Consider the following 27,167-nt stretch of genomic DNA (forward strand, 5'->3'; position numbering starts at 1 on the left):
ACTGTTAATCTGGAGCGTTGACATCACCAACCTTTTTCCCCACACCGAAACGCTGCAGGACTTCTCGTCTGGAGGACTTTGCAGACTTCGGACAGGATTGAGTGGAACTTGGCAGAAGGGTGTTAAAGGTACACTCGGACTAGGACTGAGGTTGTTTTGGGAGGCATCAGCTACATTGCATTGTTTTTTTTGGGGTGAAAAACGACATGACTTGTCCCAACAGAAGAATAATGACGTATCAGGGCTTTACTTGAACCGAACCAAACAAACAAACCAGTAGGACATTTAAAAGGCTATCGCTCGTCAACCCAAACCTCAAACGATCACCAACTGACTTTTTCGAGGGTTCCGCCTTTTCTTTCCTCATCCTCCTACCTCTACTTCCCGTTACTTGCGTCCATTAATCGGAAGCCCCCCTCCTCAGCTCAGCACCCTTCCCCCTCAGCGGTGCTCCGTGGCCCTGGGTGAGCGGGCAGGGGGGTGGCCCACGGTACCCCCCGACACCTGGGAGCCACCGGGCCACGAGAGGCTCGTGAGGCGGCACTGGGAAGATGGCCGCTCTCGCCAGCTCCCTCATTCGCCAACGCAGGGAGGTGAAGGACCCCCAGGCGAACCGGCAGATCGCCAGCAAGCGCAAGCCCTGCCCAAAGAGCAACAAGTCGCTCTGCCAGAAGCAAATCCTAATATTAATATCCAAGGTTCGACTATGTGGCAGTCGAGGGCGAAAACTCGAGAAAAGACCAGGTGAGTCCCCCCCACCAGGGCTTCCAATTACAATTTCAAATCGTACCTTTTCCAGTTTCTTACTTCCTCTCTTCCCCACAACCCCCCTTAATCTTCTGCCTGTATTGGATAACTGGATTTTGATGGTTGACATGCCAGACTACATATTAATCCTCCACTGTAAAGCCTTCATAAAGAACATCCCCGAGCTTGTAATTTCCAGTGCAAGGATTTAACCAAAATCTGGGAAACATCCCAGCCCTATCTTTACTGGTAGCTGAGCACATCATGTCTTGTATGGTAGCACTGGCCAGAGTAAATTCGGGGATTAATACAAACAGATTGGTACCACTGGCCAGAGGCGTGACAGCGCCTGCCGTGTTACAGTTGCAATGACTTTGTCGAGGTGTCAACACATCTACACACTTTGGTAATCTGCAAGCACGCAACGAACTTGGCTCATATATAGGGTGATTTACTGAGATATAAAAATGTCAAGAGGTGGCTCATTTGCAATTCTGGGGGGCTATTACACTCCCCGTGCCTCCCTCAAGGCAAGTGAAAAAACAGTGGGGTCTAATTTGTCTTGTGTTGTTTGCATGTTAAATGTAATTGCAAAATTATTAACTGAAGCTTAATGAGACAGTGACACTTGAGTTGCGGGATGAGTGTGTCTGTGTTTCACATGGTGATGGTCGTTCTATAGAGTGGATTTTTTTTAGGAAAGCAAAATGAATTTGAGAATGTGAATGTGAATACATTTTTATATTTAGGTAAGGGGAGGCAAGACTGATCAGTAACCCCCCCCCCCCCATACACACACACACTCACTCACACTCTTTCAGTCACACACACACACACACACACACACACACACACACACACACACACACACACACACACACACACACACACACACACACACACACACACACACACACACACACACACTCATGGAACTGGCCATTTGTCTACAAAACAAAATGGTATATGTAGGAAATACCACTGTGCCCAGGCAGTTGTAATAGTTTCACAGCTAAATCATTTGTCTTTTATCAAAAGCTCTATTCAGTTTAAGATGATGATTAATAATGTTTTTTCTCTCTTTTTGGAACAACATAGCTATTGGGTCACGTCGAATTATCTTCTTTGGAAGTCATAAATGCTTAAAAAACATTTTAAAGTATTTTCTTAAATAGATATTTGTCTTTTGGAGGACATATGAGCTATTTTTCGTTTTTTTTAATGACTTTGTTATATTTGATCTTTCCTTTTGCTTTGACGGGAGGAATATATATATTTTTTTTGGCAATTTAAAAAAAACATTTTTGGAACTCATATTGGCTTTTATTGAAAACTGCATAAGGTATCCCTCTGGCTTCTTTACAATATCTAATATTAACTGTATACAATATTCAACAAAGGTCTTGGATCACTATATTCATGTGCGTATCTACATGCTTTATACCTGAATGAGCTTGTTCTCACCTCACCAGTCTGCATGCGTGTGTTTGTTCTTTCCTGTACTTCCACGTACAGTATGTGTGTCCTTTTCCTCCTTGTTCATGTGTGTGTGTGTGTGTGTTCTGTGATATGTATTGTCTTGGTGTGCCAAGTTCATCATGATAATTACGCTGGGAACCTCTAACGTCGGATGCAGCATCTGCCATAGAGGCAACTGCCTCTCTATATTGTAATTACGGTTGTAAAATATGTTGGACAGGTTGTGGCAATGCCAGCTCTTTGGGAAGAAGGCCACGCGTGCGCCTTGGCCATTGTTTGAAGCCATTTTCCTCCGTAATGGCTCCAGTGCTTCCCACACTCTTATGGATTTATTATGGTAATTGTGGGGAAGGAGGTATGACTGTGGTTACAGGCACATTACCAGCTTCACTGTTTCAGGTTGTGATTTACAGGGGTCTGTGTCAAGGAGCGCATGTGGCAGTGTGCGTCTTCATCATTCTCTCGAGGAGTCTCTACATGTGTGCTCGGCATATAGAGGACACTGTTGACCCCTGGACGTGTGTGTGTGTGTGTGTGTGCGTGTGCGTGCTATCTGCTGTGTGTATTCTCATCATGTGTGAGTTTCTCCCTCCCTTCTCTGAGCTTCAGCCCGAGGCCACAGTTGACCCCTGGCCAGGAATAAACGACTAAAATATTCCTTAGCCGTAGCCTCCACCTCTTCCTCCTCCTCCTCTTCCTCCTCCTCCTCCTGGCAGGACTTCAGAGCAGCCTGCTTACAGCTTACATTCACTTTGCCTCCAACCGGCCTCCATTGTTCCTGCCTAATTTGGCTGCTATTGGTTTACTCTGCATCCTATGGGTTACAGTCCTTTGCCATCTCTTTTGGTTGGTTCCCTTGTTTTTCTTCCATTGTCACATTGGCTTCCTTTAGCCCTGGTTATTACCTTCTCTTGGTTTTAGTTGATGATGGAAAATCACTCACTCATTTCTCGTATGCACACACTCGAAGAAGAAGATGATTAAAGAGTAGGAACTACCTTAGGCTTCTTAAAATAAAAAAATAAATCCACACAGTCTCAACTACAACATTGTGTCAGTTTGATAGATGATCCCATTAACGATCATTATTATGTATCCTTTCGGCTTGAATATCAAATGACATCTACTACAACATGTGCAGTACACTCAATTGCATTCAACGCCTCCACAGCAATATGATCACCCTAAGGTTGCAGGTTGCATCAAGTATCCTGGTGTCACCTGAAAATAGGCAACTTTCTGGTGTCAGTGGTGTGACGTGAGACAAGTTGTAATGTAGCCCGTCCTGTGGCTTCATTGTTGTCCCATTGTGGTTTGTTCACTTAGGTCACCTAACATGGAAAGCAGTATCGGCTGTTAACGATCACAGGGTCTACAGTTACTTTATTGTTTTAATATATTTTTTTAAATGTATCAAGGGACGTTTAGTATCCCCTGCTTGAGCTGCAACTCCCCCGACCTCACTCCAGATGAGCAGAATACGATGCCTAAGTATTTATTTCTACTTAAAAACAGCAATCAGCGTAGTTTATTGATGATTTAATCACTCATAATCGGTAAATCCCAGCTCTTTACCGTCTTTGTCCTCCGATATCAAATCGTATAGTTCCAACGCTGTCCTTAGTGCGATGGTATCCCACACAGGGGTAATTTGGGGACTTTGTACAATAAATCCATATTTATAGATCAATATCGATTGTTTACTTCTCGTTAGCTCTGGTAGAGTCTTTCAACCAATCAGAGGTTTGTTTACGTCCGTCCATCAATGGGAGGCGGGTCCATGCGTATACTTCATGACACATAAAATAAAGTTGGCAAATGTCAATTGTCTCGCGTGTTTTACATCCCTAATCAAACTATTACTATATGAATGATTATCGGCCCTGTCCTTCTTCAGAACTCCACTCTTAAAATATCATTCTACTTATTTCGACTGAATACTTCAGGATATCACTCACTGGTAACAGGATTCATGTGCTCGCCTGATAAAAAGTGACCTTAGGGCTGGAGAGAATAAAATATGCGTGGATTAGTTGACATATTGAAAGAGATAACATGTAATGACTTTGCCGTACCGGCTTTTGTTAAGTGATCATGTCATGCTGCACATGCTCACCGTTTTGCACACCTCCCCTCTTCTGGATAGCCCCAAGGGATAAAGAAGTGTGAGAAGTGTGCATAACCTGGTCCAAGTCCGGTAAGGGGGTAAATGTTAACCCCCTTGCTTAACGGAGAAAAATGTCAAAAAACAATATCACGGCAAGATGCGATAATGAAAATTCCTCTGTTGATTTCTTCTCAATTTCTGTTTGGTTCTATCGTCTCAGAACTCCCCACAATGAATCACCAAATATTTCACCTCATAACAGTCAGAGTGAAACCCGTGTGTTACAAGTTTGTTTCCCCTTGAAAACTTTTTTTTTTAAGACTAAATCTGTGTCAGCACACACGAGCCCCTGTGCCCTAGTTATTTATTAGTGGTCACCATTTTTGTAGTCCGGTATGCTGTGTCACTTTTCACAGATGCACTAATGGCACCTGAAAGGAGCAATGTCGCTGCGCGTGTGTGTTAGATGTTATCATGCAGCGAACACTGCTGGTGCGTCACTGCATTGTGCGGAATAGTTCAGGCTGCCTTTGTACTGTTGAAGGCCATTTGAGGCTATTGTAGGAGAGGAGGAGTTGTACTTAACAACCATTGCGTGTTCATAGCGTGTGTGTGTGTGTGTGTGTGCATCCTCAAACGCTCGCTAACTACCTGCTTCTTGGGTTGAGGTGTGTTTGTTTGTCCCAGCCTGACCCACATACCTTCCCACCTTGCCTTCCTCTCTCTTTACACTGTCATCCCGCATCGTTCCCCACTATGTCACCCCTTCACCTCCCCACACACACACACACACACACACACACACACCCTCCCTCTAACCCTCACCTAGCCCATACTAATGATGCCCCAACACTACAGCCCACTCAGCGTATAACAAGGTCAGCTTGTCCTGCACAAACACACACTCGCAGGCACATAGCCTCAGCAGGCACACACACACACACACACACACACACACACACACACACACACACACACACACACACACACACACACACACTTTTTTTGTGTGAATTTCAAGTACATGTATCTATAATTACAGACACACACTTGCATGAATATAAGCATAAAAACACACCCACGCACATTCACACAGACAGATTAAATCTGCACACAAACAAGCAAATGAGGAGATTTCAGGATAATTTCAGCGGGGTGTGGGAGGGAGATAATTTCACCCTGGCTTTGCCTGTGTGTGTGTGTGTGTGTGTGTGTGTGTGTGTGTGTGTGTGTATGCGCGCGCAGGGCTGTTATCATCAAATGAGGATGTTAAGCCATCTATTGGATATCAAAGCGAAACCGGAATAGCTTGTGTTGTGTTCTGACTGCCTGCTGGAGCTGCTGTGAAATACCTCCTCTGTTCTGTTAACAGGGTGGAATAACACAAGGAGTTGTGACTGCAGCACACGGGCCAAGTGTGCATCCAGCTACTGCAAATTGGTGTGTGTGTGTGTGTGTGTGTGTGTGTGTGTGTGTGTAAATGTGGGCGCGTTTGTGTCGTAGCCAACGAAGAATAAAGGTGTGACAGTAGTGAGTAGTGAGCACACGCACCTCAACCAGACTTTGTGTGTGTGTTTGTGTGAGAGAGGCTGCGTGTGTGTGAGAGAGTGTGTATGTGCGCGCGTGAGTCTCATTGTTGTGCCGTGATTCATCAGGCCACACCAGCTCCTCTCATTAACACACACTGATTTATCAATAATGTGCGACAGCGTTTGGAGAGCACACATTGACTGGGGCGATTTACTGCCTCATAGACCGGACACTCCGGACGGGGCTACACCATGGGAGGACTATATATTTCTCTCTCTCTCTCTTTCTCTCTTTCTCTCTCTCTTTTTATCAGCTTGCTCCCTTTTCCCATCCTTCCTCTCAATCCATCCTCTGACCGGCGTTCTTCTCCTCCTCCTCCTCCTCTATCTCACCTCTCTTTTTCTCACTTTCTCCCACAGCCTCGATCGCCCCCTTCCCCACCTCCACACCACTCACTTATCTATCTCAAGGACATCTGGCTTTCTTATGGCTCTCTCTCTCTCTCTTCTCTGTCTGTCTGTCTCTCTCTCTCTCTCTCTCTCTTCTCTGTCTGTCTCTCTCTCTCTCTCTGCGTATCTGCCTGTCTCTCTCCCTAGCCCTTCTCTGTATTTTTTTTTTTACCATTGTGTCTAATCATCTTGTCTACGTGCCAGACTGCCAGTCAGTAAATCAGTCACCGGATGCCACATTGGCGTACATTATACTGTAGGTATTGTGCGGCCATGTTACGTAACTCCTGCTTCTATTGTTAATGGATCAGTGTATCCTAATATGGAGCTGTAATCGTTCAGCATTGGGAGTTTGTTTGTCTACTATTGTTCATTGTCCTTGATGGTGTGATGCGGCGCCATGATGCTATACGGTGTGGGATTGTAAGGTGTAGATTTGGTAAGGGAAACACAATGAGGTCTTTGTGAATAGTATTCATATGCATTTATATTAATCCATCCAATAACACATTGTGATGGAATTGGTATTTTTGTTAAGTCCCTGGCCGAGAAAACTGCCTTTATTATGCTACTTCCATTTGTCTGCCTCTCAAAGTCCCTAATAAGCTTAAAATATGAATATATTGCTCTTTAAAAAAAATGTAGTAATCATATGAAAAATGGATTTCTTCTCTGATTCAAATAGCTGTATTCAAGATCACAACTCCGGGTGCACTGTTTATTTATGGTTTAAATTTACAATTTTGTACAATTTAGGTATATGCCTAGAACATCTTTTTTCTGCAATTGTTAGATATATGAGAGGTCATTACATAATAATCCAACCCATCATTGACCGCTGTGAGGTTTGTGGTGAAACTGACAACAATAATATTCATAACCAATAAACTAAATTGACAGTAAAGTGTATCGACAAAGAAGAATTCAATGAAACCAACTATTGTTTTATTAAATCAAACCTTTGTCTTATATTTCTGACTACAAAGGGATCCAAGGATCAACCCCCACCTTGTTAATGTAGTACATGTACTATATTAACAAGTATGTACTTTACTATAGGCATCATGACCAATACATTACGGAGGCTATTTCAATATTCATTTACTTTACAGCCTATTTCTCCGTTCAGAATGAGCAACAACCTAACTTTGACGCTTACGTGTTGACTGTATCACCAGGAGCGCACACACACACACACACACACACACACACACACACACACACACACACACACACACACACACACACACACACACACACACACAGAGGTCACAAGCAAGCACTGATCGCTGACATTCCTAAATGGACCAGGGCTATTGATATGTTTATGTCATGGGGGATTGATCACTCGGTTTGTTTGCAAGCCTCACCAAAACAATGGGCTCACTGCTGGCATTCCACAAAGGCTACACAAATGAATTACTTTATTATTAATACACCCACTCTAATGACAGCTGCAGCATAAGCCTGGTGGGCGCTGGACAGGTCCAGTCTGGGTTTGACCACACATTACTGTATGACGCCTGACTAATCATTTGAACTATAGATGATCTGGTTGCCATAATTAGCTTCATGTCTGCTTGAACAGTTCGAAAAGTCTAGATTTTCCCCCATGGCTACTTCCAAAGATCTGTTACAAACTTTAGTGTGCATATGTTAATAATACGAAAATATATATATTTTTTATAACTACCATCAAAACAGTCCAACTATACTATCTGCATCGTTCAGCCATATGGCTCCTAATTCGATGCCCCCCTTATTGTTCTCAGTTTAAAGATTTGCACAGATGAGTGCTGCCTTTTTCTCTTTGCTGGCAACATTTTTGAGGACACAGCAGCTTTGTTGTTGTGAACGGCCTGATCAGTTTTCTGTGTTGACGTTCAGCATAAGCATCCATATAGAGAATAATGGTTAATAATAATGGTTTATTAACAAAAAAAAACATATTCTTCCCAAATACAAATGAGTGAAAACTAAGCAGAAAAACCCATGTGTCGTATTAAATATGGCTTTCATATCCTCGGGACACTATAATGCTCTATTTATTCTATGCAAATTTCAAAATAATTTATGAAACTCTATGTATGCTCTCTATGTATAGAGTATATGGCCAATCTTTAGCTCAGCAGTGGTGTGTTAAGTGTCTCACACGCTTGTAGATAAAAAAAGGAATGAAACCCCAGCAGAATCAGCCCAGAGTTCGGACATTTAAAAGATGCTCCCTCCACTGTAAAAAGCAGTACAGCCGAGTGGCAGAGATGAACAGCTGTATAGTAATACACAGTATATTAAACCGCTACAAGCCAGTGGGCATTTCAAATTGCTTCATTACATGGTTGTTTCTGGAGAAAAAAATCATAAAGAAATGATTTTTTTTTTACTTTGTATTACAATTTTCTCACCACGGAGATTACTGCACATACAAATGTCCTCACCCGGGCTCTACTCCCATTCTGACCCCACACTGTCCCCTTTAGTGGTCTGCAGCGTCCACATATGGAACAGCAGCCATAGATATGATCCCATAACTCCTTTTTAGAAGGTTTTTATTTTGGACAAGATGGAGACACAATGGAAATCACCTATGTCAAATGTATTACAGAGAGCCTGCTTTGATACTATCATTTGTCACGTCTTGTGCTCATTATCCGCAGACAACCGACCGTGCCCCATCCATCACATTGCCACGTGCCACACACCGTGCGTTGCCACGAGCCGACGGCCTCGCTTCTTTGGTAACGGGTTCCGCCCCTCTGTCTCTGCCAGTGCGGCAGATGTTGTGTATGAAACGGTGCCTGGGATAAATGATTTGGAGATGCTAACATTTGGCCCTGTGTGATGATCAATGTGGGCTTTCAGCGCCGCCCCTCCCATACCCATTGATTGATTTATGGAGCCAACCACCATTTGTTTTGATGCGGAGAGCTTTTTTTTTTTTTTTTGGATGGGCATCAATCATCATTATCAGACAAGAATAGAATATTTCTCGTGTGTGTGTGTGTGTGTGTGCGCGTGCGGGCGGGCGTGCGGGCTCAAAGTTTGCTAATGTTGGGCTGTTGTTTTTGGGTTTCCAAAGGCAGCAGGAATAACGTGAGTCGCCTGGACTCAAATGGCACACTCTTGGCACGGCATGGAGTATGGTGAGGACAAGGGGGTTTCAGATCCCAAACACTTTGCTCTTCAGATGTCCTCCAGCTGAGATTGTAACACACACACACACACACACACACACACACACACACACACACACACACACACACACACACACACACACACACACACACACACACACACACACACACCTCTACATGGATGGAAGCATGTGTGCAAATATGTCCGCATTTATCTACACGAGCAATCAGATAATTTCCTCTCCATTGGGACTCACCATCTTGAGAGCCCAGGTAACAAATGACCGGCGAGCGTCGAGTCAGCATCTCGCACCCCCCAAAGCCAACCCAACCTTGCTTTGACTCAATGTCAAAAAAACAAAGCCGCCACAGAAACGGTGCACTGCCCCTTTAATCAATGCTGATGGTTAAATCGCAATATTAACATGCTGAGGACAGTAAATCCGGCATTAGCATTTTATATGCAATCAATTTGCCGCATGGTTTGTGCGCAGAGCTGAGCCGGACGTGTGTCACATGGCGATGCCTGTTTGGGGATACAGGACGGACGCACACACACACACACACACACACACACACACACACACACACACACACACACACACACACACACACACACACACGTGCACACTTACATATATACATGCACATACACATGCACACACGCACACACACCATAAGACAACACAGGGAAAAAGCAAATGGCATAAAAGCCTTCTGTCTATCCTCCACAAGACATTGAGGCACGCAATGGTACGGAAAGATCCACAACGGGACCACACACACACACACACACACAAGTACACACACACACGCACACACACACACACACAAACACACCTGTACATACACACATATGTCGTGGAGAGTCTGATCTCTCTTTCAGCACACCACGGTGTCCCTGACCGAAGTGACATTGTCTAAGAGAAAACGCATTAAATCATGTGACATTTTCATCCGTGTGTGTGTGTGTGTGTGTGTGTGTGTGTGTGTGTGTGTGTGTGTGTGTGTGTGTGTGTGTGTGTGTGTGTGTGTGTGTGTGTGTGTGTGTGTGTGTGTGTGTGTGTGTGTGTGTGTGTGTGTGTGTGTGTGTGTGTGTGTGTGTGTGTGTGTGTGTGTGTGTGTGCTTACATCTCACTCACACCCACACCACCTTAAACACTTCAAATCTGCTGTGGAGTGATGTGGGAGAATGAACCTTTCAAGCCTTACAGGGATAAAGTCGATGTGTGTTCATGCTTTCCTGATTGCGTCTGTATCTGATTACGTGTTAATATACTTTGATGGCAGACATAGTACCACCCAAGGGAGTGGGGGTAAGAATTACTGACAGGTGTTAGGGACCAAAGGATCAACACACAGCAGCTCGGCCTCGGTCACATTTGTCTGTCTCCCTGTCTGTTATTATTATTATTGAGAAATAGCCTAACAATGAAACTGACCTCTCATTCAGTGGCGACATGGGGAAAATGAAGGGAGACAGAATTTCGGAGTATCTTGTCGTTTTCGAATACTTCAGTCAGACAGTGTGAGTAAGTAATTGAGCGCCATTAGCTCCCGGCAGCTGTTAACTGGAGGGTTTGTTAGTTTTAATGAGTCTAAACCTGCTGCCACACTTGTTTAGGGGATGTCTGGAATACACTAGGTATTTTTATTTGCGGAGGAATTGAATGCGACCGACAAGTCAACTGTAGTTTTTGAATAAATGTCTTTTAAAAAATCAAAATCTACTACTTGGCTACTTTAAAGGGGCTGATAGATATAACACAGTATATAAGAAATACAGAAGCTGACTACACATGGCAGTGACCATGGCAGTTGATCTATTTAAATCAAGATAGTCAAACACTGAATTGGGAATAATTTTCAATTCTATTTTTTTCTTTATGCAGTGTATACCATCTTTAGAGGTCCCACCGTACCCATTCATCTGATCTTCTGTTTTCTGCACTTCCTCAACAGTTTTACATTAAAGTGGTCCTGCTGTTTGGTAGCATATGCCATTCAGTATATAGAGACACTAACACACTCACACACACACACACACACACACACACACTAGAATCTCACAGGTATTTCCAGATGTTAGATGTCCTATTAGATGTCCGATGGGATCCGGCTTTGGTGAGAATTCCTGGGAAACACTGGGTTGTCTGTTCAAGTATTTTAATCATGCATGGCGTGACACTTTCTCCCCACTCTTTAATATATATATTGATGTACTTTATTTTTTTCTTCACTAGTTTACAGTATGTCTTATCTTCGTCGTCACCTCGCTTCAATTCTCCCACTTTACATCTCTCCTCCACTTATCCTGCTCTCCCTATAACATACACATGGAGCACTTAAACGCTGCATGTTGCATTTACTGTACTTAAAGTGCCGCAGTCGCCAACTCAGTACATGAATAACACTGAATAATGTAACTTGCGTGTGTGTCTATAGATGGAGAGCAGAGGCGAGGCCCTATAGAGATAACTGTAGAAAGTGTAGAAATTGAACAGATATAGCATTTTCAGGGTTTTCCTCCATAAAGTGAATGCACACAAACTGTGTGTATACGAATGCAAACCCCGCTGCATTGTTCTAAAGAGAGATGTGTCGAATCACAAGCACAGGCAGGCCAGCTTACATGTGCAGCGATCGCTTGTTCACACGCGCACACACACACACACACACACACACACACACACACACACACACACACACACACACACACACACACACACACACACACACACACACACACACACACACACACACACACACACACACACACACACACACACACACACACACACACACACACACATACAATAAAAGGGGACACGGTGAACACAGAGCTCTGATCTATACTGTACCCCCTCTGGGCATGATGCACGCTTTCACAGGCACACGTGTAGCTGTTGACTGGGGACCAACGGCACATACGTGTGTTCTTTGTGTGAGCATTTGGCATGTGTGTGCTCCCTTTGAAAAATGTACACTATACAAGTCACATACACTGTGAATTCCCAAGTGTGTGTGTGTGTGTTTGGGGCACCTTGTCTACCTTTGCATTGCTCCCCCTATGGTAGACAAGCACAAGTGCGTGACGCGTCCTTCACTTTAGCATGTCATCAATCTGTAAAGTTGGAGACGAGCCAGAACGCCCCCCCCCCCCTCCCCCCACACACACACACATACACAGGTGTGTTCAGTACATGCAATCTAGCTCTCATACGATCTTTTGCAAGCCTACGAGAGGAGGACTTCATCTAAAAACTTGTTTTAAAGACCCCATTCAATTATCCATCATGCAATTAGAGTGTGCAGAGAGGGAGGGAGAGAAATATCCAGGATGACGGAGATGGAAGGCACACGCTGCCTTTCATTAAGTGTAGCATTAAGTCTTAAAGAGGACCTATTATTCTTTTTCAACTTTGATGACCTATAAACGTTGCTATAATAATTTATAGTCATGTTTAACCATACTAAAGTGTCAAATAATGACTTACATGCATTTAGATGTATTCCCTGCTGACCGTCTGGGGTGGCTGTGCAAAGCGCTAAACACTAGGGCAGCCGGTTGCGATTCCGGGATTTGTTACGTGGAGCGTCCAGATTTTTCCATGTATGGTAATGCTGCAACGTGCTCAGGCACGCTCTCCGGCCATGCCCCCACCTGCCTGCTCAAATCTGCCCGCATGCCGCTGAAAGTGTTCTGGAAGGAAGGTAACCAATCACAACGGAGTGGGGTTTGCAGGAGGGGGGCGAGGGGGCGGAGAAGCACAAAGCGAAGTGTGGACAGAGAATGCTGTAATCGCGGAGATGAGAGGAAGAGCTTCCCGAAAATCTACATGGTTTGTGCTGTGATTCGTATCAGGTTGCCATTTAGGAGTCATTAATGAGAAATTAAGACCAGAGAAGTAGTAGGAGATCTTTAACATCTATAGTCAGACACGGAAAAAACATGGGATGCTGAATTTTCAATGTTTTTTAAATAAATAGCTCATTTAACATCAATATCATCTAAAAATGGAGAAAATAGGAAAATTAAATCTGACTTAATGACTTTAGAATAGATTTTCTTTTAATGAGTTTTCATCAGTCTAGGTTTCTATAGCTTGTTTACTATTAATGTATGAAGGGTAATCAGTAAAATATTGTTGGTCACACTGCCAAACTCTTCAGTTTTCTCAAAACTGTAACTGATTCAAATCCAATCAATGCAAAAAGCGAGTGCTGTGTACTATATACTGTATATTGAAGATCATTTTCTGCATGATTTCCTTTCAATAGTAACACTGTATATATATTGTTGTATGCTGTATGCCAGTTGATGCTAAATCCTTCTTATCCCCAATATGAAAGCCATGTAGGTTGGCTAGGAGTCAGTTTAAATAAATTCCATCTATTTGTGTCAAATTTGGAAGTTGACGGATTTCATGCAGGATATGTGGGTGTCAGTCTTCAGTCTTTTCAAACTCTTTTAAAAGTCCTCTAGTGTGAGCCCAGCATAAAGGGCATAGGGGGGAGAGACACAGGGGATGGGGAGAGCGCTGCTTGAAATGGGTGCGAGGTTGAGAGGCCGTGAGCCCCCTTAAGGCTGTTGGGCCATGAAGGACAGCCATTCACAGATATGTATCATCATTATGTTTTAAACCATTGGGGGCTTTATTAGACGTTTTGAGGTGCTAAGTGGTGGCGTGGAGCGGCAGGCCGAGATGCTGACATTCACAAAGGTCACGTTTCAAACCCATGATGTCGTCTTTACCTCCGATGACTCATATCTACAGTACATCTATCCCTCGCTCCCTTGATTCATGTCCCATGCATAAATGGATACATTAACATACTGTATGCATTCATGTGTATGCTGTGTTTCGTGTAATCCGTTTTAGGCCATATAACTTATTCAACTCCGTTCCTATCTCAAATTCATGTCGCTCCCGTAAATCAATGCTTAACATTTCAATAGGTCTTATTGCAGAAGATTTGATTCTAACCTACGGATATTACTAAAATCAGGCTTTAAATGTATGTGCCGTATAATGCAGGATATCTTGAGTAAAACCCAATTTTATACAGACTAAGCACAGGATTAGTTGAAAATATACACATTACGTAGGCTGCTCTTTAGTGTCAAAAGTGTTCATCAGATAAATGTATGAAATGACGTCAAAAGTGGCACTTCACAGCTTGAAGATAGAGGTGGGCAGGCAGACAGAGAACAACTGGATAGATGTCCGTTCATATTGTTCAATAACCTTAAACATGGCTTTATTATTGTGACCATGCCGACGAAGGTCCCCTAACCTACTGTGCTGTGAAGCAGTCATTTTTAACCCTATCCGAAAATGTTATCTAAACCTAACCAAACCTTTACCATATACAGCTGTCACATCAAACAACTTTTTCAACTTTTTAACACAATTTTATTGGAAGGCACAGACAGATGATTTCATCCTGCATATCATCCTGCCGATCTGATCATTTCTGAAAATACTTCCCATTGTCATTAAAGGGGTAGTTCAGGATTTTAGACATAGGGCCTTATTCCCAAGTTAGCCTTGGTGTTCTTTATCAGTGGAGACAGTTTTCAACACATTTAATTCAGTCCTTCTAGTTGCAGAGTGCGCTCGTGCTAAGCTAGCGCACGGCATCGGGGGGATACCTAGCCTGCTACTAAAACAGTCTTACCCACTCCACAGTACACCCGAGGCCAATCAATTATAACGCCAGACTATCGATGTAAATGTCTGTGTTGATAGAATAATTTTAGAAATAAAACCAACCTCGCATATTGCATTTTGAGGGACTTTATTCCTTGTAGGCTGCGGCAGCGGCGGACTAATACCTAGGTTACAGGCTCTATAATAGTTTGTTTACCTGCTGCTGCCCGTACCTGTACGAGCCGGAATACACTGATGAAGAATTGAGAGGGATGCTCAAAGGGCAGACAGAGAAAGAGCGTCTGTAGAGACAGCCCCCGCTGGAGCTGCAGCAGAGAACCGGGACAGAATGACGGTAGACTGGTGGCAGTGCGGTTTCAGTTTCTGTCCCACGCTGCTCTGTTTACTTTCTGCTGTAGTGATTCGGTTACACAGCAAAGTAAAAGTCCGCTGCTGCTTAGAAAGTAGTCCCTCAAAATGCCATAATTCATGCGATGCGAGGTTGGTTTTATTTCTAAAATTATTCTATCAACACAGACATTTACATCGATAGTCTGGCGTTATAATTGATTGGCCTCGGGTGTACTGTGGAGTGGGTAAGACTGTTTTAGTAGCAGGCTGGTATCCCCCCGATGCCGTGCGCTAGCTTAGCACGAGCGCACTCTGCAACTAGAAGGACTGAATTAAATGTGTTGAAAACGGTCTCCACTGATAAAGAACACCAAGGCTAACTTGGGAATAAGGCCCTATGTCTAAAATCCTGAACTACCCCTTTAAAGAGGTCATTATTTTAATATTCTCAGAAGCACAGTGACTTGCTGGTGCGACCTAATACACAAAAAGCTGTCGTCTGCGGCCCGCTAATGTGGTGCAGCATGTTTTCTATATATGATTTATGTTTTTACATCATGTCAACTGCTGTGTTTGATGTTCTGCTGTGAAGTGTATTGCACACAGAGGACAACCAGCTAAAATCTTGAATTCAGTGTGTTGTCATTCCAATTCCCCTGGACCTAGGCTACAACAACATAAGCATATAGTGGGTTTACCTGTCCATATATGTGTGTGTGTTAGATGAGCAGACATTATTAACAACATATTAAAAGGAAGCCACAAGTGCTATTATTTGGTGCAACGCCAACATCTAGGATTAGTAGAGCGATTAGCGATTGAGAAACAATTAAAAAATCCAAGCTGGTTTCCCACATAGAGCTACTAATATGAAAAAAAGCACAGACTGTTGTAAATTAACAAAGGCAGAACCGGCTGCTATTATGATTCAAGTGGATGTAAATGCTTTTGTATTAATCACACACTATTAACAAAGCAGCAACCAGGAAGTTCATCACTGTTTTTCATTTTCTTTCTGCCAATAATTTTTTTTTAATAAACAAGACACATCTGCATAATCGCATTTAAATCATTTTAAAGGCACCATAAAGCCACAGTTTTTTTTTAAAGGAAGTGTGTGTGAATGTAAATCATTCACAACGCGTTTGCTTTTCTATTGAAGAAATGTGTGTATTGAAGTGAAGCATCCACCTCTGTCTCTCCGTCTCTCTGGGACTACAAGTGAAATGGGAGATGAGTGTGATTAGAGCACGCAAAAGGGAAGATGGAAGTCTGACCTCTAGCTTAGAGGTAGCCAAGAGAAAGGAGGAGGAGGAGGAGGATGGGTAGATTAAGAATGATGTAAGTAGGATGCCACAGGTTTAGTTCTTCCCAATTGTGACATCGTATCACAGGGGGGAGAAATTGTTTGAACGTAGGTTTACAGAAATATTAATATGATTTTTAATATCACTTGGCATATATTGGACAGCTTGGAGTATTGGGCGGTCAGACGAGAGTGTACTCTGGGCTGCATCCTGCCATGTTTTGACTTTGCAGGTGTCTCTAACAAAGCGTAGGGATCCTGTGGAGGGTATTGACTTTTTGTCACCTCTCGTTGGCCAGGAGCGTTTTTTTTGAAAGATGGCTTCAAAACTTTAAACAGCTGTTATATCAGCACATGTCTGTTTTGGGGTGTGCAGAGATATTAGGGCAGCACACAAGCACACAGCCAGGCAAAGGGGTGAAGGTGTGCTATATTTGCATTGTTTCTACTAAAAATTATAGCTGTGGTCCATCTGTCAGGCTGCAGCGTTGCATCATGGGTATACATACAGCTGCTGTGACGATTCAGAAAGAAGTTGGTTTGAGAAAATTGTTATTATAAGTTGATTGGGAGTAAAGCTGTCCAACTTTAACACAGATAGAAGAAAAGTAAAGATGAAAGATGACATGAAACTACAGATGAATACGATTACCGACATTGAAACCGTTATTTTTTGTATCAAATTAAGTTACAGCATATTCTTATGTTGAGATTATGGCCATTAAAAGATGGTTGTATAGGAGAAATACGGACACAAACAGAAAGGGCTTAGTCAAATAAACACCTACATGTACATTTTGGACCTTTTATTTATAAAAGTATGATAGAAGACATTGTTATGGAAGAAAAATTGTCAAAAAATCTCAGGATTGACCAAAGCTTGAAAAGACCCAATATTTTTGCTTGCCCTGTCTCACCTCAAAAAAGATTTGAAGAAGGCAATGTGGACTGGTGCAGCACTGCAGGAGCTGATGAGTCAGGTTGATATAGAGAAGAAAGAGTGGTAAGAAAGGAGGAGAGGAAGCCCACAGATATATCTAAGACAGCCAGGGAGAGATGGACAGATAGGGGGGAAGAGGAAGTAAGAACTAAGAGCAGCTCTAAAATGGCAAGGAAGAGATGGGCCCGATAGAGAGATGGAGGGATAATGAAGAGGAGAAGAGTGGAGGTGGGTGGAAGGAATGAAGCAGGGAGGGAGGGAGGTAAGAGGTTCAGGAGCAGGGGAGAGAACGAGAGAGAGATGGACTGATAGAGGGTGAGTGAAGGGGGTTAGGAGTAGGAAGATGGAGGGAGGAAGATAATTGAAAAAATGAAAATACCGGGAAAAGGTGAAGAGATAGGCCTGGGAGAGATGAAGCTATACAGCACTGCTCAGTTATATGAAGAAGAGGTGGGAGTCAAAGGAAAGAATGAAAGAAGGTAATGTCAATTCATGTAATGTAATGTAACTTTATTTGAACAGAGGATCAGCTCCACAAAACTCTCTCTGTAGTTCTCAGTTTGATGTTGTTTACAAACTGTTGATGCCTATACCAATACTGGCACAGTGAGTAATTACTCAGAAATCTTCATGGGGATAACACAAGTTACGCACTATAGCTGATGTCATGTACCAGCTTTTAGCAAATTGCAATTTTCGACTGGTCGTCCCTGGCTAGGTAAGTAGCATAACAGAATATTAGTACAAATACACAATACAATGATATATACAGTAAAAACATAGAATTGAAAAATAAAAACTATTTGATTATACAATGAAATACAAATATTAGATAATAAATAGGCTATTTCCAAAAGCACTACATTACATATTTTTTTTAAACATACCCGTACCCCACTCACGCTCCAATATAGTATAAGAGTGTGCAGCTTTGCGAAGTAAGCCCTATACTTATGTGTTGTCAGACTGTAGAAAATCTTTGTTGGTTATTACCTGTGTTGGGAGACTCACTCATGGGATCCTTCATCTGATAATTTAGTCTGAATTATGCCAGTAACTCAATGTGTGTGGTTTTAATGAGGATTTGAGCACCGCGTAGGAAAAACACACACACACACACACACACACACACACACACACACACACACACACACACACACACACACACACACACACACACACACTGTATACATAAGTTATGTATATAGAGGAGTCTGAGAAAGGCTTTATGCAAATATGTACACGCAGCGTGGGTAGCTTAGCCGAGATTGGAGTCTGGGGGCAGTGCCGGTGCTTTAGAAGAAGATAAGCAGACATAATTAAGAGGCCATTAATAAATTTGTTAATGAGCGCTCCACGTAACAGAGAGAGGGGTGGGTGTGTGGGAGACCATGTGGTGTAATGTGTGCACGTGTGTGTGAGAGGGGCATTCACTCTGTGCGCATCTCTCATATTCCATATCAGGCGTATCTGCCGGGCTGAGATAACTTATCATTATGAGATATGTCCCGCCTGTGACACACACACACACACTGTCATCTCCGCTCCATTTGCATAAAGAGGGCTTTTAGAGATGCCCTTGTACCCTCAATGACAGTATCTCTGCATTAGTCAATGCGCGTACACAGACATGCGCATACACACACACACACACACACACACACACACACACACACACACACATTCGCTCACTCTCACAGATCGGCTCACACACACACACACACACACACACACACACACACACTCTCACAGATCGGCTCACACACACACACACACACACACACACACACACACACACACACACACACACACACACACACACTCACACACACATACACGTTAGATCAATGTCTGTCAGGGACCTGGGGAGTGCTTATGTCGGAGAAGGATGTCACATGGGAAGTTCACGCGTGTTTGTGCGGCACGTGCACCCGTGAATTGGGACTTGTGCTGCTTGCTTTGCAATTAAAGCTATAGTGTGTAACTTTTTCATATGAATACATTTGGGTTACATTCAAGCCATTGCCAAATGAGTTGACACAAAGTTGATCATGCCTACATCCAGCTCCTCTCTCTCTCTCTGTATTTCTCAGAATGGCAGCGTTTACAAAATGGTGTAGCCCCCCCCCCCCCCCCCCACCCTGGCGCATGAGCTCAGAGAAATCCCCAAAAATGCACAAGAAATGTTTCAGTTGTTGATTATACTGCTCAGAAATAACCTGGACGTTCAGCAGATGGATTTAAATATCTGTACAATCAAAGAAGGCTTACATCATGTACATCATGCCGACAGTGTTTTCAAATTATTCAGAATTTCTCATTGGGGCAACAGAAGTTACGCACTATAGCTTTTAAGTGGACTAAAACGCCCGGAAAGTTGTTCAGGAGCGGCCATTTAAGACCTCTAAACTTGCTGTGGAAATGGAATTGAACAGTGACCTGATGCTTTTGTTTGTTGGAGGGTGGTGATTTAAAAGGGGAATGGCATTTAATTTAAGAAAACTCCCGGGTTTTACTTATTGCCTTGGACACTCAAGCGACTTCTCCGTGGAAAGGCTGAAGCTGCAGCGCCCATACTGTAATCTGCAATGTCAACATGATGTACAGCCTGGAGGGTGTCCACTGACAATGACTTTGTGGACTCACACAATGTTTGTCTGAATTCAAACATCCACACCCGGCTATTTGCTGTGGCATTGTAATCGCTCCGAAGAGCACAAGTACTTTTCATCGCCTGCCGAAACCCTGCCAGAGTCCTGTGCCAGACACAGTCCAATGAATAAATATAAATTGATAATGCAAAATATATCTTGGCAACCTTCACTAAATGTCTCTCGTATGTATTCATATGTCAGGATAGTTGAATAATGGTCGTATGAATAAGAGACAATTGCTCAACCACGGCTGACTGTGATATTGCCAAAAAGGAACACATTAAATTAGCAACTGTTATGCTAGGTTTTTCCCAGAGAAAGAATAAACGCCCAAGAAAGGTTTCTTCTTCCCTCCAATACAATTTGAGTTCTTATTGGTGCATGAAGTGGCAATTAAAGGAAATCAAGGCTCTCCTAATTTGGTTTAGCAAAGTTAGCCATGCCTGTCACTGAGTGTTTGCTGTACAAGCATGTTGGCTAGTACCTGCTGCATGCGCTCAAGCAGAGCAGTAGAGCAATTTTTCTAGGGACTAGTCCACTTATAACTTTAACTTAAGTACCTACACTATAATTTGTTTTTACCTACCTTGTTATTACAGTATAAGCCCTTCCATGTACATTGAGGTCTTAACTTTACCTTGGTGGCCTACCAGATGTTTGCTGGGTGATGTTAGAGGACACAAGCCTTTTATACCTCCTTTAAATGTAATCGTTTAATATCCTTTCCATTTCAACGTTCCTCTGCCTCTCTGCTCTCAATCCTCCTTCAGCCTAAATAGGCTTTGACTTAACTGTAATTACAAAACCTACTCCCACACCCGCGGCAATTACATCGACAAAATGGCTGAGGACTCCCCTCCACCATAACCGCCCCCCCTGCTAGCTTCCAATTAAAAGCAAAGAGAGAAAAAAAGAAAGAGAGCGCTAAGCATCGCGGGAAAGCAACTTATTGAAAACCTGCCTCCTCCCCAAGAAACCATCATTTACGTATACAGCAAATCTCCAAGGACCTCAGAAGGAACCAATTAGTCCTGCTTTGCCTCCCCTGTTGCATGCCAGTAATGATCCACCTGACGATATAGTCATTATGGCTTTTACATGTTGGTGTGGACCTGTGAGGGCGGTTGCCAGACCCTTTACATACACTCCTCCTTAAACAGCAGTTGAGTCGGTCCCTATAGGATCACTGGCACTTGAGGATTTTAGAAGATGATGTTAAGTAAGCTCCGGTTAAGCCACCCTGTTAGGGAAGCATCTGCTCTTCTCAAGTGTCCTTCAAAAAGATGTCTGTATCTGACCCTAACCTCTCCTTGGCAGGTGAGCCGAAAGAGAATACAATTTCCAATGGACGTCACATTATAATTGTTGATTTTTTTTTTTTAAATTGTTGCTGTAACTGTTGCTTTCTCCATTCAAAGGAATATCTTATCCTGTGATATGTAAATGATTAGTCCTCCAACACAAAGAGCTCCACATCCTGAGAACAATATATTGCCATATGCTAAGCCCGATATGGTAGCCACTCATTAGTGTCAGTGATTAGTGCAGCATTAACTGCTATATGCTTAACCTACACTAAATAGCACCTACTTAAACTTAATGGAAATGTTCTCATTACTGATAGGATACACTAGAAAAATATAGTTGGTTGTGAATGTGCAACACGAAATCACACCAGTAAAACAACTTCTGAGGGCAAATACGTACAGTACCATTTCACAAAAAATGATTTGGATTGACTCTTTTTAACCTCTGCTTCCTGTCAGATGTGTGCATTGGTCTGTGTCTAACAGACTCAGCCGTTAACATTGCGTACAGCCATGTTGATGGTGAGTCTCGATGATTATTATGAGACTTCACTTCATCACAGAAGCAATGAAATGTGTACATGCCTGAATGGTTTTTATTTCGTTATCGTGTGTGTGTGTGTGTGTGTGTGTGTGTGTGTGTGTGTGTGTGTGTTTATGGGGGGGGGGTCTTTCCCCACGTGGCTAAATCTTGTTCTGCACCTGAACCCCTAAGTAAATCCCCCACAAAAAATAAAAACAGGCAGAGGTGTAATGTAACTAAGTACATTTACTTAAGTACAGTACAAGTTTAAGGCACTTTACTTTAATCTTTTCACTTTCACAACTTTAGTGACTGACTACCAATTAAGACTTTTGGTTTGGCAAGGATACGTTAAACTGTATGATGTGTTATATGGACCTGTGTCTGCAATAAAGTTTTATATTATATTTTGGACAGCACCCAATAGATATTAGGCATACAGGCACATTAGTAGATTAATAGATAATTGATAGATAGAAAATGATTGGCTATTGACTATTTTGATAATATTAATTTTTAATGCACATATGCAAAACAATTTCATGGTCCCAGCTTCTCAAATTTGAGGGTTTGCTGCTTTTCCTTTGAATCGTTTTATCCTTTTACTTATTTTTTTAAGATTTTTTCTTGGAATTCTCACTTGAGTACTTTCACTTGTACCATACTTGGAGTATTTTTTGCAGTTTGATATTTTGGTATACTTCTGCATCGTTTAACATAGGCCTAAATTACATACTCCCAATACATTACATACTCCTCAAAATCAGATCCTTTTGTACTTTTTCCTCAAGCTGTTTTGTAACAGGTGACTTGTAACTTGTAACTGTGTCAATTTCTCTAATATTGTATCTCTACTCTTACTCAAGTATGGTTTTCATGTACTTTTTACACCACGGCCAAGTCTTTCATTTCTCCACTAAGTTACTTTCATCCCTTTGGATAACACAACAGCCTGCCCCAAACCCAATTAAAGCCCTGTGTTGCCTATAGCTTCATCACAGGATTGTGTCCCCTACGCATGCAGCCCTGTGGTCTGCTTCTGTCGCGAATGAGAGCTGCACAATGCCAATAAATAGAATTCCCTGCACTGGGGGCCAGACTATAGCTGACCCGCCGACAGCAAACGGAAGTATAGGGGATAGATACTAAAGGGACAACTGGTAGGAGATAAAAGGAAAAAGAGGAACAGATGGAGCGATGTTGTGGATGAGATCACCGGGGGGGGGGGGGCCGCCTGGAGATGATAGGGGGGGCCCCGGATGTGCTTTTAATGGGGAGGCTCGTCTCTGTACGTATAAAAAGGGAATTATCCCCCGTCCAGTTCAATATAGCAGCTTGTATAATTACAGTGCAGTTTACTAGCTGGAGGGGGGGAAATTGAATCGTGTGAGAAGAACGGTGAGTGAAAGAAAGAGAGAGAGGGGAGGTAGATAAGCAGGTGAACAAAAGAGAATTATTAAAGGGAGAAGGAGCCCGGAAAGGGAGCGCACTGTATAGCTCCACTTTTTTTATTTTAATTTTTTTGCTATTATCTCTGTGCAACAAATTGGACTCCCAGGCAGAATACTTTACTGTACTGTACTATGCTGTGCGGTGTGTGTGTGTGTGTGTGTGTGTGTGTGTGTGTGTGTGTGTGTGTGTGTTTGCGTATGTGTGTGTGTGTTTCCTTGTTTGCTGTGATTAGCTGCAGCAGCTTTGAGAGAGAGAGAGGAAATAAAAAAAATGCTCTGCTAGGATAACCCCATCTCGCAGCAGCTCGGTTCAATTTCAGCCGACAAATGAACCACGGGAACAATTGGACTCTTCCTCTTCCCTCCCTCCCTCCTCCTCCCCTGCCCAGCCTGGAGATGTCTTGTTGGGACATTGTTGTGTGGATGTATCTTGGTTGGTTTATTGTAGAGTTGTAGCAGTTGTCGCGTGGTGTCACCGTCGCCAATCAAATGGCCATTGTGTGCTGGACGCGGAACAGCTGCTTCTGACAAGATCGGCAAATAATTAGGAGAAAATACGTTTTTGTGAGGCCGCGTGGCATTTGGGTTGTATGCCTATGCATGCAGGGCTGCCAACGAGAACACAGAGGAATGAGGATATACTGCGTGTGTGTGTGAGCGTGTGTGTGTGTCAGCGTGCATATGTGTGTTTTTAGTATGAGGCCATGGATGAATAGAGGACAGACTGCAAGAGAGAGTCACTGCAAATCAGTTTAATTAAAGCGTACCGATGCATGAGATTAGATTGGGAGCCTATGGTGTAAAGGATATGATTACACAGTGAGAGACACACAGATTGGAGATAAAGGGAAAGAGAGAGAGAGAGGGATAGAGAGAGGATGAGAGATTTGGGAGAAAACACAATAACGTTGCAGCAGACTGGCCCGTGGTGACGCACAGCACGCCAGGCCCCATGGTGCTCCTTAGGCACCCAGGGTGTTTCCTGTCTTGATGATGTGGTACCCCCGGTGTCAGGCATTTGTGTGTGTGTGTGTGTGTGTGTGTGTGTGTGTGTGTGTGTGTGTGTGTGTGTGTGTGTGTGTGTGTGTGTGTGTGTGTGTGTGTGTGTGTGTGTGTGTGTGTGTGTGTGTGTGTGTGTGTGTGTGTGTGTGTGTGTGTGTGTGTGTGTGTGTGTGTGTGTGTGTGTGTGTGTGTGAATTGTCTCCGGATGTGCGGGCTGTCTGTCGCTGAGAGCCTAATTAGTGGTGTCATACAGAATCTGGTGACAAGATAGAACAAAACCGCTGCAGGACACAAACTCTCCTCTCTTTCTCTCTCACATACACACACTCACACACTCACACACACACACACACACACACACACACACACACACACACACACACACACACACACACACACACACACACACACACACAAAGTGTCCTGTTTGTCCTATGTCTTTGTTGGTGAGAACACTGACTTGCAGGTCGCGATCATCGGGGACGAAAATTCTCAGGCCCCGCCGGGGTGACTCCTTTAATGTCATCAAATAGAAAGCATTTGCTGCATGGCCGCTTTGCATTCAAGCCCTTTGGAGCCAATCATGTTTCGGCTAAAGTGTTTTTGTCTTTTGAAATTGGATTTACAATTACTGCTGCATTAATCAAGCAAGCAGTGAATACATATAGTCAAAGGGGTTTTGTTTTATTTGCGTAGGTTATTAACCTTTAATGAATACATTTGCCATAAACTACAGTTCCCATAACTTGGGGGCTTTGAGGGACGTCAATATATTTGACATGTGTTTGTGTGGAACCATTAAGGTGCTCAGAGGAACTTTTGTTTTTTTATTTATTTTTTATATATTTTTTTGGCATTTGTATGCTTTATTGATAGTGTAGAGACAGAGTTGAAATGGGTCAGAGAGGGGAGTGACATGCAGAGAATGACCACGGGCTGGAATCGAACTCGGGTCCGCTGCTGGCCGAGGCCCATGGGGGGGGGGGGGGGGGCAAATTTGCACTAATTTGCAAATTTGCACTAATTTGCTGTTACATGTAATTTATGATCATCAGAGGAAAAATTAGACTGTTTCAGAAATATTTAAAAGTTCCTCGTAGCACCTTTTTAATTCGCCATAAGCAATTTGTGTTTGCAATGTACCCATGGATTAGGTGACAACTTTCACTGGAAAACCGTAAAAGATGAAGTTTCTCATGCAAGTTGTGGAGACCTAAATAGTGTCTTTGTTACATGATTTTTATGTGGTGGGTTTATTCACATCAAAGATGATATCCTCAGAAAGTGTAAATCACACTGAATTGGCACTCTGGCAATCTCATCCGATGCTTTGAAACATCTCTGTGAAATCCATTTAGCTTCAGAACACTGACACTGAGCTGAGAGAAAGTGTGGGACTCCATGTAACAAAATCAGGGAGAGAGCTGTTCACACCAAAAGTAATTTATTCGCAAACAGTGCTCCAAGCGTGGTTCATATTAGATTGATTGCCAATTAGATGCTCTTCTCAGCCAAGTGTAAAAAAAAACATTGGTGTGGCAATCAGCTCTTTGATATGGAAATTGTTCTATGAAACTCCAAGCTGCAAAGAGAGGGAGAGGGGGAGGGGGGGGGGGGATCTGTGACTTAACTGCAGGTGCTGAAGTCAAAAATGACTTTGTTGTATCAAGGAGACAGCTGCATTAAGACAGAGGAACACTGTCGTTGTTGCATGTCATTCTAAATCTCAGTCTCCCCTCATTTCTTGTAGTATTTCTTCTCACTTCTAATAATAAATGGTCCGATGGAAAAAATCACAGAATCTGGTTTAGTGGTAGGTAGGAGCAGTTAACTTATTGTTCCCGACAAGGATTGAAAAAAATATGCCTGCCGATTGAGAACAGTTAGAATGATTTTTTTCTTGCAATAGCTGTCAATTGGCACAACAACATACAGAGAGTACTTGAATTGTTAAACAAATCGATTATGTGGTTGGTTATTCAGTGGTCCGGAACCGGGCTGGACGAGGACTGACTTGATATTATCTGTTAAAATGGAGAGTCCATACTGAAATATACAGCCATGAGCCTGAAGAGAAGTAGTTGTGGTCTTCTACGCAGATGGTGGTCAGTATAGAAAGTTACAAAAAGAAAGAATTTGGGCATGAAGAGGTATGGTTCTGACCCCTTTGGGATGGCTTGGTCACCCAACGAAAGTGTGACAAAAATTGTATTGGCATGGTTCACTTATTTTGGTACCCTTCCCAACTTTTTGACAGTGGAAACGCAAAAAAAAAAAAGAATGACAAGCTGCACTGACCCCAGCTGCACCGCTCAGTGGAAACTAGGCCAAAGTTCCATGGTTGGTGATTTGGAAGCTGTCATCGACATGACAACGGGCTGGAAGAGAGGGAGGGAGGGATGGAGGGAGAGGAGATGGGAAAAGTCATGCAGATAAAAGGCGAGGAAAAGTTTGTTTCTCTCCTTCTCCTCTCACTCCTGACACTCGTTAAGACATTTTTTTTCTGTCGAGTGACAGCGAATGAATGGTGGGG

The 27,167-nt window shown here is 43.0% G+C and overlaps 1 protein-coding gene across 1 annotated transcript in view; it reads left to right on the forward strand.

Annotated features, from left to right (window-relative positions):
* Positions 1-551: 551 nt before the first annotated feature.
* The window catches only part of fgf11a (fibroblast growth factor 11a), a gene marked incomplete at both ends in the record, with an annotated part of 82,883 nt that continues 56,267 nt past the window's right edge, over positions 552-27,167 (forward strand). Inside the window, one exon of the mRNA XM_080051685.1 lies at positions 552-744. Within this exon, the coding sequence (XP_079907811.1) occupies positions 552-744 (193 nt within the window). The remainder of the gene's footprint in view (positions 745-27,167) is intronic.

Source organism: Ammodytes marinus (genome assembly GCF_949987685.1).
Source record: "Ammodytes marinus genome assembly, chromosome: 23".
NCBI classification, from domain to species: Eukaryota; Metazoa; Chordata; class Actinopteri; order Uranoscopiformes; family Ammodytidae; genus Ammodytes; species Ammodytes marinus.